This window comes from Ascaphus truei, chromosome 3 (genome assembly GCF_040206685.1).
Source record: "Ascaphus truei isolate aAscTru1 chromosome 3, aAscTru1.hap1, whole genome shotgun sequence".
Classification (NCBI taxonomy): domain Eukaryota; kingdom Metazoa; phylum Chordata; class Amphibia; order Anura; family Ascaphidae; genus Ascaphus; species Ascaphus truei.
The window spans coordinates 241,899,434-241,912,273 of NC_134485.1; the positions used below are offsets into that span (position 1 = coordinate 241,899,434).

Below are 12,840 nucleotides of genomic sequence, written 5' to 3' on the forward strand. Positions count from 1 at the left end.
TCATTCAGAGCCCAAAGCATCACTTATTAAAGTTTTGTTTTAACAAACAAACAAAAAAATACACACAGACACACACGCGCTGCTTACGTTACAGAAAATAATTATTACAAGAACAATCCGTTACAATAAATGCACACCAGTTTCTTAAAATAAAAGGATAAAACGTAAATTGAAATCCCTATACAGTATGTTACCATGTCATAGGTTTTTCCCAGAGAGGTCACTGGCGTAGGAAAGATGAGAACTCCTATGTGTCTGATTCCAAAACACACCTCTGTTCTGTATTCTGGTTTTCTATTCAAGCATACCAACATTTATGCCAGACCTTTTGCATTGAAACACACACAAGACCCACCCATATCGTAAATCAGCTACTTGGGTGACATTTACGTATTGAAGACTTTTTTTTTTGTGCGTTTAAATTTGAATGAAAATAGAAACACACTCATAACTTAATTTTTCTAATACTTGGACGTCGGTCATATCAATTGATTCAAGCGAGTTTGCGGAATGTAACCATACTAATTTTGAGTGACAAATGGATATCTGTACCTTACCACCTACTAAACCTCAAGTGTTTGGCCTTATTGCATCTCTCTCCTTGCAATGAGTACACATTTCTAAATGTTATTTTTCAGAATAGATGTCATCACATAATACCATCATTTTTAATATAGCCCTCCAGCTAAGTGTGACCTATCTGTCACCTCTCTCTTTAATGCACAGTGGATATTTTAAGAATGTTATGGTTTTCTTTGAAGCTGACAGCCCAGGATCTGGCTATCATCGAAAGCCTTCTAAACGGTACCTAAACTTATTTCCCTTTTAGTGGGCCATCAGTGATAACCCCCCAAGTAAGCCCTCTTTGTAGATCAGCACAGACAGGAAGGGTTTTGACCTGTCATAAAAACAATTTCTCATATTTTTAAGTCGCATTCTAACCACATTAACCCCTGAAGCACCAGAATGATAAAAATGTTGAGGGATCAGAAGTATTTTAATTACAGTAAACCAGGAGGGGGATTTAAGGAGGAGATGAGCAGAGATTGTTTTGAGAGAGAGTGAAATTATTCTATCAGAAGAATTTTGGATAGATTACAAAGGAGGAAGTCATGAGGCAGTGAGGCCTTTTAGCAGTGTTACTCTTATCCTCTCCACAAAAGACAAAAAGCCCCAATGCTACTTAATGTATGAGGCGAAAGACAGATAAGTATTTAACTATATAACTCATCATATTGGATGTAGCATTGGAGCTTTTTGTCTTTTGTTGTATACATTAGTAGCACTCCTTTTGAAACATTGTGTGTGGTGGGTTTGGGTTGTGTGTGTGTGGTGGGTTTGGGTTGTGTGTGTTTCATATCCTCTCCCGTCTGCATTATTGAATTAGCGTTTTAGCACTATATTGACAGAAGAATCTTGGCAATATTAGAGGAAAAAGCGGCAGATTTTAGTAATGCAGTTGATGTGAATGGAGAAGGAAAAGGAGGAGTCAAGTGTCACTCGTAAGCAACATGCTTTGGCGACAGGATAGATGGAAGTATTGTTTACTGTGATGGGAAAAGGGGATATTAGGCCAGGGTTAGGGGGGGGGGGGGGATGGAGGAATCTGAGGATCACTGAGGATGAACAATCACTTCCTTATTCAGAGGCCTCTAAAAAATATACCTTGGAATAATTTTCATAAAACATAAATGAAGTGGCCAAATATTTGCTTTGTTCACAGTTGCACAAAAAAGGGGCGCAAAAGAGATGACAAAGACGCAATTAGTATAAACACAATAAAATGTATATGTATGTAGCCCTTCTACCCTGGGGTACTATACTACTGATGCTGCTGTCACCTGTGAGGCTAACAAGAGGCCTGAGCCTCCGCCACTGGGAGCCTGGGGTATACTTACACTCGGTGCAGGGCCTCCACTGATGAGGGATCCCAACGTGGTGGAAGTGTTCCCTTATCAGCCAACATATACAATAACCACATGCAATTGGATAAAACAGTATTTACTAAGCAGAATAATAATAACCTTTGCATAACCCTTAATACTTAAATAGCATGGCATTCCTCTGCATGCACAGCATCACATCAACACACATGTAAATGATTGCATCACTTTAGTGTCAGTCCTGGTATCACCTTAGTCCTTGGTGTACCAATGTGCCAGGGCACTTAACCTGTCAGTGTCCACCAGCTATGAAGTTAGTGTGAGTGTGAGGGACAGCACTTCCCTGTGTTGGGGCCCGTTGATGCACTTATTATACTACCTCCCTGATCACTGCTCCTGATCAGGATAATCCTTGGAACTCAGCAACGCCGCACAGTGATCCCACGCCGCACTGCGCTGCTCTCTGCAGGAATGAATACACATGCTGACTCCACAGGGGAGGGATCCCCAGCCGGATGATCCTTTGCAAACTGTCTCTGCTGTGGAATCAGATACTCTCTTAGCACTCAGGCTGCACTGGCATTCAAGCAATGCCCTACTGGCTCCCTGGTGTCAGGTGGTGTCACTGCCCCTGAGCATCATGGGGCTTGTAGTTCTGTCTGCAGCCTTTAACATAGGGAGCCTCATGCTCTACCTCTAATGGCTGCCGCTCTGCACCTTGCACTCGTGCGCCCCCTGAAATGGCCGCCGCGGAGTTGCCCATCTCATGCGCAACCTCCCAGGCACTCGGGCAGCTCCTCGCCACTTTCGCGCATGCGCACGCATACACTAAACATGGTGACGCCCTGCGAAGGGAACCGCCAGCAACTCCGTCACTCAGCCACACATCTCTGAGAGTAAGGAGAGGGAGGGGGGGGAAACGGAAGAGGGTGGGTGACTTTGGGTCGGTCGGTGGGTGGGTGGGTGACTTTAGGTCGCTGCGTGGGTGGGTGAGTGACTGGGTGAAAGTGGGTGACTGGGGGAAAGTGGGTGACTGGGGGAAAGTGGGTGAGTGACTGTGTGGGTGAGTGGGTGGGTGTGTGGGTAACTTTGACTGGGTGACAGTGGGTGGGTGGGAGATGGTGGGTAACTGGGTGACAGTGCGTGGGTGGGAGACGGTGGGTGACTTACCTTGACCGGGTGGTGTTTCCTGGCGGCAGACGGTTCCCCTCCTGGCACGGATATCCCCGTGGCATCAGGCTGGGGCAGGAGGTGGGTTCGGAAGCTGGCGGGGGGGCAAGAGTGGCAGGCTGGGGCAGGAGACCCGCGCCACGTGAGGGTGAGTGCAGGAGGCCCGGCCCGCGCTTCCCCTCCGTCCGGGAGCCGTTGCTTGGTAATGGATGGTTAACCCCTTCATTGCCTTAGCGGTTGGCCACTAAGGTAATGAATTGGGCTGTTAATGCATTATTCCTGCTTCGGATGCATGAGGGGGGGGGCTTCGGTGCTGATATTCCTGGGTATCAGCTCTGGAGCCCCCTGCATAAATCCGAGGCAGGAAAAGGGCCAGATTTTATTTTTAATGTCACCTATCGCCGCTCAGCAGCAGCTTTTTGCCAACTTCTGTTGGCGGAGCGATTTGGAGAAAATCTCTCCATTTTATAGCACCGATCAGCGCCGAGATGCTGATCGGGGCTACTAGAATATGGCGGATTTTAAAACTGGCAAGATATGGCTTCTCGCCACCCGTGCGCGAGTTTTTTAAGAACACATACAAAACTGGCGGGTTTTACTCAGTTCGTCAGTTTTTCGCCATGTTCTGAATTGCTGTAGGCAAATTTGACAAATTACTGGCGATATTAGCCTTCTCGCTGCTATCTGCATAGGCCTCCTAATCTTAGTTGGAGGCAAAATCTTAGAGCTTTATCACTTGAGAAAAGGAGCCAATTCAATTAATTAATTAAGACCCCCGGTTGCTTTACTTCCGAGGGTATAAATCCAAAATTGTTCCTTTTGGAGACATAGATTTTCTCTATCACCTCTCCTGGAATCTCTTGGGACAACTTCTATCCCTCTAAAGTGTAGTTAATCAATTTTACCCTCATGATTGGTCAAAAAATGCTGAATATCCAAGTGAAACTGCACCTCAAAGAATAGAACATTTTACTCAACTCAAGAGGTAAACATCAAATACTAAAATAGAAAAGGTGTGAAAGGGATCAACCCCCTAAGAAAAAGTCCTTCCTGACTCCTATTTTAATAATTATGCAGCTCCATATCCTACCTCCCTCTTCCCCCAATCATACACATTCTAAAATCGATAAACCGCTGGTGTGCATTATAGATATGAAAACACCCTTGTACTGTAGTTCATGGCAAAACTGCCAAATAAAAGAAAACCAATGCGTACAGTGTGCAAAATATTAGACACACACAATCTTGGCAAACTCAAAACCCCGACCCACAGTATTGTATATGTATATATTTGATTGTCAACTGGGAAAGTGATCTCAAATATACAACAATAGACCCAATGCACATCCAATGTTGATGTATTTATTTCTATATGTTTTATCTTCTCGTAAGTATGGGTTATTTAGTTCAATCTTTTGGCCTACAACATATCAAGCCTGCAACCATGTCCAGGTAGACCCTTTTCAACAGGTTCCTACACTACCTATTTTATACTGTCCTTGTATTTCCTTCACTACATAGAGGAAAGAAAACATTGCTTTAGGACAGCATGGGATGCGTGCCTAAGGCCTGGGCCATGGCGCCTTCACCGCGTGGAGGCTGTGTGAAAGCGGGTGCTTTCACTGGCCATGGTCGAGGTGCCGGGGCGTGCTCTGGGGGCGTGCATAGGGGCGTCACGGAGTTGATTCACTCTCATTGGGCAAACCTCTCAAGTGACCGGCCTGTCGTGCCAAGAAATCAGTTGAACTGATTTCTTGCACAACGCGCGCCCCCTCTCCGCTTCCGCCTCATGCCCGCACGCAGAATGGACGCGATCACTGCCTTAAGGCAGTCTGAACCCATCAGTGTGCGGACACCTCTGCACGGTCTGCGGCACCATGTCCCCAGCCTTATGCTACAGAAAAGGTTATCATCATCTTTCTCCTGGGAGAAGGAATCGCTCAATGGATTACTGCTTTCTCATGTGTGCTTAGACCTGCTGATTAAATAGGAGTAGGACGGGTGAGCTTAAACTAAGCTAATTTACAATTAGACATACGCAATCTTGGCAGCAAGCTCAAAACCCAAACGCACAATATTATATATTTGTGTGTGTAAATTGGAGAGCTAGTTGGAAAGTTTTGAACTAAAAGATTGAACAAAATGATTTATGAGAAGATAAAACCATATAGAAATGAATCATATTGGATGTGCATTGTGACCTTTTTGTTTGCTGTAGTATGTTAAATATCTTGGAAACCTGAACTTTTGTGTGTGTGTAGGGGATAGATCTTTGTGTGTATGAAGTACAGTATTAATCAGTGTTGATTGGGGAACCACCAAAAAGTTGTGGTGAAATGGAGGGTTTAAAGATTAGACAATCACATCCAAGGAATAATCAATCCGCAGAGAAAACATTTATAAAAGATCAGACATTTAAAAACCTTTAAAAATATCAGACATACTGTATACAGTAGGAAAAGGATCAGGCTGCGCTAACCACTACAAATATAGAACCACAATAAAAAAACCTTAGGTGTGGATTATATCCACACATGAGGGGCTGCCTAGCATACAACAACTGACCCCCTGGTCAGAACAATCAACAGAGAAAGGAATATTGTATCTACTGGCGCCTATTATCAATAAAAAGGATATATGAAAAACCAAGCCTGTTGGACGATCAGGAAATGGCTCCAATTGATGAGGATGTGCTTAAAATAAGAGAAGAGCACAATACATAGCATAATACTGTATGGTTAATGACAAACAACATACAAGACAAACCACATATATTACAAATAACAATCAGCTGAGAGATCAAGAGGTGAAAACATCATAATTTAAAACATTTAAAAAAAACATATAATAATTTATCATATAATAAAACATGGAACATAAGAAAATAAAAAAAAATGATTCGGACAATGAAGTTAGGTCAGGTAGACACACTGCAACAATGGTGAAGATAGTTGAAATGAATACAAAAAGGATGGGGGAGCACAATGGTTGGAAACAGGCAGTGTTATAGAACTGGTAATTGCTCTTTAAGGTGAAGCAGTTATATCCTGAGCGGGTGTGGTGGCTCAGGTGTCTAATATCTAATTGGAAGGATAGGCACACATGGGTGTATGTGTGTTGGTGTGAAGGTGAAATAGAATAAAGGTATATAAAACTTACACGGCCTTGTGTAAGCCCAGTCACATCAGGGTTTCTTTGGGAGTCCCGTGTGCTTCTGATGAGGCTTTTCTTCTTGCGATGCGGGTTCTTCTTCTTGATGTATCGGCCACTTACTTCGTTGGTTCACAGTGCCGCTCCAGGGGGATTTCACGGGCCAGTGTGAGTACACACTCCTAGCGGTATCTTGCTCTTCTGTTCCAGTTGTAATGTGACTGTCTCTGCAACTTCCCCCAATGTGTCTATACTCTGTGCTGCATGGTCCCTATGGTTAAAGACAAACAACATACAAGACAAACCACATATATTACAAATAACAATCAGCTGAGAGATCAAGAGGTGAAAACATCATAATTTAAAAAAACATATAATAATTTATCATATAATAAAACATGGAACATAAGAAAATAAAAAAAAATGATTCGGACAATGAAGTTAGGTCAGGTAGACACACTGCAACAATGGTGAAGATAGTTGAAATGCCCACTCACCAGATGGATGATATAGGCAAGCGGTGGATAAATTTGAGAGTATCCCCTCTCTAGAGTAAAGCTGCCTCTGCTCCGGAACTTCTCCAAACGTGGGGGGTGCACACACCAGGCGGCGTGTGGGCTGGTAGCCCCGCTCGATAAACCAGGGAGATCATGCAGTTACTTCCGGATCAGCTACGGCAGATTCGTTTGGCACTTCAATGTGTAGTACAGCTTACAAACGCTGATTCGCCACCAATGTCGCGGAGGGGGATAGGGATAAATATCAACCAGTGAAACAGTTGTGTCTCCTTTGCCGCCCTACGTGTTTCGTATACAGTAGCACATGAAAACAAACTTTAACCTCACTCTATACAAGCTCTAGTACCACTGTATTTTCTGCCTTTTTAAATCCATTTTAATTGGCAGGACGAGGTCAGTAACTGGCCCATCAAACTGCCTGGACTGTCACTGATTGGAGAAGTATTCAGCGAGCGCACACTTGCTTGGAAACGGCAGTACTGTATAATGAATTTTTTTCATATTCATTAGATACAATACATATACTGTATTATATTTCTCAATAGAGTAAACGTACATTATGAATATTTTTTTAATGTTTATATTACATCATACAAGCACTGAACAGTGTTCTTTGTTTGCCGCCACTGACCACACACAGCAGATGCGTTGCAAATCGACTTGCTCCTCCTGCTTTGTCTCAATGTGCATGTGGCCGCCATTAACAATACAACGCATGCGCGTTGCTTTACTCTCAGCACCACCCTGTGACTGGAAGTGATTAAGCAATTTAATTGGTTGAGTCTCATACGGTGTGAAACCATTAACACGATATGCTGATGTACATGACGCGCAATCGTGTTTTTATAGTTGCAATAACATGTGCTACATCAGTAAAGTAGAGGCATACCCCGCATTAACGTACGCAATGGGACCGGAGCATGTATGTAAAGCGAAAATGTACTTAAAGTGAAGCACTACCTTTTTCCCACTTATCGATGCACGTACTGTACTGCAATCGTTATATACGTGCATAACTGATGTAAATAACGCATGTGTAACAGGCTCTATAGTCTCCCCGCTTGCGCACAGCTTCGGTACAGGTAGGGAGCCGGTATTGCTGTTCAGGACGTGCTGACAGGTGCATGCATGAGCTGCTGTTTGCCTATTGGGCGATATGTACTTACTCGCGAGTGTACTTAAAGTGAGTGTCCTTAAACCGGGGTATGCCTGTACAGAGCTTTCTGAGTACTTTCTCAGTACTGTACTTAGAAAAGAAGAGACATTAAGCTTCATATACTGCATTTCATTTGCACTTCTCCAGGACCAGTGGGGCTACTACAACTTTGAGGAAGTCATTAAAGGTGTTGGCAGCAGTGGTGTTGCTTTCGTAGGGCCTAGCCAAAGAAAAAGGTCTGAACTACCAATAAATCATTCAGTTTTAAGAAAAGAAATGCGGTAGAAGACAATTTGTCACTCCTTGTTGGTATTCAAGCCCTATTCCTTATCTTTATAGGGAGTTTCTTGTTGATTAATAAGAAGTGGTCGTTGGACCCTGTTCTCCTAACATCCCCCGGAATAAAAGCCTTGCTTTGCAGGGTTTGTTTTCCAGAATGAATACACTTTGTAACTTCAGGAAATGTGCAGAACTAAATATAAATAGTTCTTGTTTATGGAGAGTAGCCTCATGCACACGTGTCTGCTTCCATATGTTTAGCTCATAAAAAATTCATATTTATTGCCTTGTGGGATCCATCTGCTCATTCATCACTGAATTTCACCAAAAGCAACGTTATTGGAATTAAGAAGTACTTAATCAAGTTGGCTAATTCATTTTATTGCCTTCGATAAGGGCGAAACGGTTCATAACAAGAAACGTGCAGGTTATCGGCTTGACGTTTTGATCATGGGATGACACCAGACACACTCCAGCTCTCACTAGGATCCAAGCGGTATACATCAATGCTGTGCTACTAATTGCAGCAAATTTATTGACTGCATTCAACAAAAACAAACGTACACCGTTAAGCTGACAGATTCCGGTACAGCCTTTCTTTGTTTATTTCCAAAAGACACACAGCTTTGGGATTTCATATTTTTTTCTGTTGAGCCCATTTAACCCATTCGGAGATTAGGGATCTTCAGAACCTTGTGTAAAGCGGCTATGCTCCTTACTTAATTTTTTTTTTAACACGTTTCTGCACTATGGGAACCAGGGCTTGGAGCTGAAACAAAGTATTTTCAGCTCTGGAGGAGCCCCTGTTACCCATCCCGTAAAAACTGGGGAATTGGTTAAGCGGGATTGCTTTAAACCCTTCACTGCCAGAGCAAAGTGCTGAACCTTACTTAACCTCTTTAATGCAGCCGTACCGGAGTATAGTATATCCTCATTAAGCAGGAGACATTTGGCAGCATTTAGTATCCCTTTTGTTGTCACAGACGCTTGCAGAGCATTGCATTTTGAGTGCCATATAAACCTGGTTCCCCTTCAGTGAAAGACATCTGCATTGTACTTTGAGCAGTCAAATCATTAATAAAACAAGAATCTTTATTCGCCAATAAGTACAACTCTTCAAAAGTTGGTGCAGGTTTTAGTGAGAGATGGTGAAATGTTGGCATTGTGTCCAGTGGCTGACTGGTTAAGATTTAGCTTTAATTGTTGGACCGTTTGCCTGCCTTCAGGGCCTGTAAATACCTCTGTGTTCTATTAGATGCCTTCTGGGCATACACACAGAATATTAATTGATGTTTGTTGTTTTATGGTGGCTGCATAGAATACTCAAGCAGGCTTTGCATCCAGTTGGCCAGGTAATTAGTAAATGAAAGAAAAGATAAGACTGGGCCCAAACAATAATAGATGTAATTTATGCAGAGGCGCCACTTAATCTGGTTGTATTCAGATCTTCCAATGCGAATTCTTGTAGTACTCTACCTTTAAGAAATGGCACATAAGAGTAGTAACTATGGGATATACTTTAATGTTAACATTTTTATTTCTGATCTCTTCTGGTGATGGTACAAAGCAGGATTAGTGTGTGTCATTGGTGATGTGCCTGATGTTGGCCAAGTAATTAAACACCTCCAAGACAAGTGTGAGTCCTTTTTTTTTTTTTATAAAGAAAATAATACTTTAATTGCCTATGATAATAACCAATGTGTGACAATAATAACCTAATTAACAAAGGATCACAAAAGAAATTGGTTGTGAAAAATGATTCAGGAATGCAAAAATGGCACAAAAGGGAGGTGGTTTTTTTTAAGGGAAGAAAGCAGAAAAAGGAGGGAAGGAGTGCAACAATTCACATTTCAAAGCACACAATATCAACATTCTGGGAAGATCCAGAAGGTAGGGGAAGGAACACCCGGTAAAGTAGCATAGATAACCATCAGGGAAAGGTCTTCATAACAAGTGGTGACCTGCTGATTTAGGTCCTTCAGTTTGAGAGCATTACTGAGAGAAATCGGTGAAGTTGTATCGGCTCCTTAATTAAGAGACCCTTAGTGGACCACAGATCCTAGTTTAGACAGGGGTCCAGGATGTTATAGATAGATTTTCCATGAGCATAACCTCTCTTCTATGGAGGAGAGAAGTTAGTGAGGGAGTATGAGATGAGGAGAGGGGATAGTGAGGGTGTATGTCGTTATTTCCAGGAGGCAGGAGCATTTAGCAGCCGTTGGGAGGTTTAGGATTCTTTTATTGCTCCAAGCAGTATTTTAGTGTCCTATATTTTTAACCTCTGGGTGCTTTCTCGGGTATCAGCAACATAAAGGTTAAGTCTGGGATCATGGATTTGTTATCAAGTGGCTGCCTCATGGTATCGTTGACCTTGACAATCAAAGGACTGTCCCTGTAACATCACAGGCTTCCCTTCTTGGTGGGGAAGGAGGCAGTCTTCTACAGTGTGACATTAGGAAAAACAGCAGATGGCCAAACTAAGGTGGTGAACCATCATAAAAAAATTATCAATGATAAACAGTACTGTACTAGGAAAATTGAACAAGATGCTGCTATTAAAAAAACCTAGTAATCGGTCAACCCTGGCCAGCGTGTGCGCCAAAGCTTTCTTTGAGTACCTCCTCCAATAAGACTCCTCTACAAACCTCAGAATGATTAGAACACTTCATATGCAGTATAAAGTGTCAATATTCTCTTGTGTCTCAAATAATTTATTGGCTTTGGGTTTTATTATTAGGTCTCAGTGGATTTGTAATTTGCTCTAGGACAAATTTTTGAATAGAGGGACTATATAAAAGTGTTTCCTCACGTACAAGTCCTTGGAATACAACATGGATTACATTATACTGCACAGGAGAGAGGCACCATATCAAACATATGGTGCCATATTAACTAAGCCTTACTAGGCCACAAGACACCTTATGGCCCGTTTACTGGCATTAGCCATACAGTGTCTTATGACTTAGAACTGCTTCGTAAATCTGGCTTTTAATCAGAAGACACAGATACCCGGCAAGCTCAAAGAAACCCCAAAAATTAACACATAATATATTGTATGTCTTTATTTATATAGCGCCAAAAGTGTACTCAGCGCTTCACAAAGAATACAGTACAGGGATTTTTAAAAATACAATAAGTGTAGCAAAAATCAGACAATGGGAAAGGAAATCCCTGCCCCGAAGTGCTTACAATCTTAGGGCTCGTTCAGGGAGGCAGCTGAGGACTCGGAGGGGGGGCGTGCGGGAGGCAGTGCTGGGAGTTTGCTGGCGACATGTGATTATCCCCCAGCAGACTTTTCAGCGTTGGGGAGGGGGCGGGGCTACAGGCGGCAGGGTAAAAGTATCCAAGCTGCAGTCATGAAATCATTCTGAAGAATGATTTCATTGGCTGCCTTGGTCCCTGTGACGCTGCTTCAGCTCCAAAAAACGAAATTTTCGTTTACTGAGCTGTCGTCAGCGGCAACGCCTCGCTTCGGAGGCAGGGCAGTAGCTACCCTGACAACAAGTATTCAAATTGAATACTTTGTTGCTCACGGCAGCACGCACGTCAGCACGCCCGCCCTCCGAAGCCAGCACCTTGAACGAGGCCTAAGAGGTTTGAGGGGAAACTTACAGAGACAGCAGGTGAGGGAGTAAGTGCTGTAGATGGGTGCGCTTGGCCACAATGGGTGGTATAAGTGACTGTGGGACAATAGCCATAAGTGCAGACTATTGGGATGCTTGATTTGTTGTGCAAGTTTTAAGGTTAGTCGGTGTTAAATGAAAAGGTTAACACCAATAGATGTATATGTGTGTCAATTGGAGTGCTACTGGACGTGGCTTCTATGTTTTTTGTTGTATACATTTAGCCACGCCCTGTATATGTGTGTATATATATATAAATATATATATGTATACATACATACATAAAATGTGGTAATATTTGGGGTTTCTTAGAGCTTGCTGGGTAGCTGTACGTTTATTAACTTTGTCCAGCTGGTCTCAGCTGTTTTGTAGGTAAGTGTATACATGTTGAACATCTCTCCTTATTGCACTAATTTGTGTTTTTGTCTTTTTTCCCCTCAGCCCTTTTTATGGAGAAGATTTTTACTGTGAGATCCCGCGTAGCTTCCGTCACCTGTCCTTTTACATTTTTGACAGAGATGTTTTCCGGAGGGATTCCATCATAGGTATGTGTCAGAATAAGGAATTCCAACGGATGCATGAAACACCTCTGCAGAGGAAAACGTATACTAAACATCACTAACACATCTACAGTACAAGTCCTGGGCAGCAACATCTATGTATAATTGTGTATTGTCCCACTGAAAAGCAGTACAATGTTACTCAATGAAACGCCAACTAGTTCTCCAAAGGGGCCAGATCAGAAAAGATTTAAGTTGAAGGGCCCCAAGCTTATTGTAATGTAATTTTAGATACAGTTAAAGACTTACAACTTATATGTAGACACTGAAAGCATGTATATCTGTACCAAATATATATTTACACTACTGTACTTCAACCTGCAAGTGAATTTCAGTGTGAGCAATTGCACATGGCTGCCTGAGCAACTCGTATGAAATTAGCAGGGGCAGACAGACAAAGTGCCTCATCAAGGGCTGTCACGGGCCGCCAGTTGAAGTGCTCTGTACTATAGCAATAACTCTTCAAATGCCACATCCGACTATATTTAAGCAGCTAGAAAG

At 42.6% G+C, this 12,840-nt stretch overlaps 1 protein-coding gene across 5 annotated transcripts in view; it reads left to right on the top strand.

The window, feature by feature from the left end:
* RASA3 (RAS p21 protein activator 3) overlaps window positions 1–12,840 on the top strand; it is a 257,766-nt gene that overhangs the window by 131,382 nt on the left and 113,544 nt on the right. For all 5 annotated transcript variants that reach the window (XM_075590460.1, XM_075590463.1, XM_075590461.1 and 2 more), the window contains one exon: window positions 12,221–12,324. In XM_075590460.1, coding sequence (XP_075446575.1) covers window positions 12,221–12,324 — 104 coding nt within the window. The remainder of the gene's footprint in view (window positions 1–12,220; window positions 12,325–12,840) is intronic.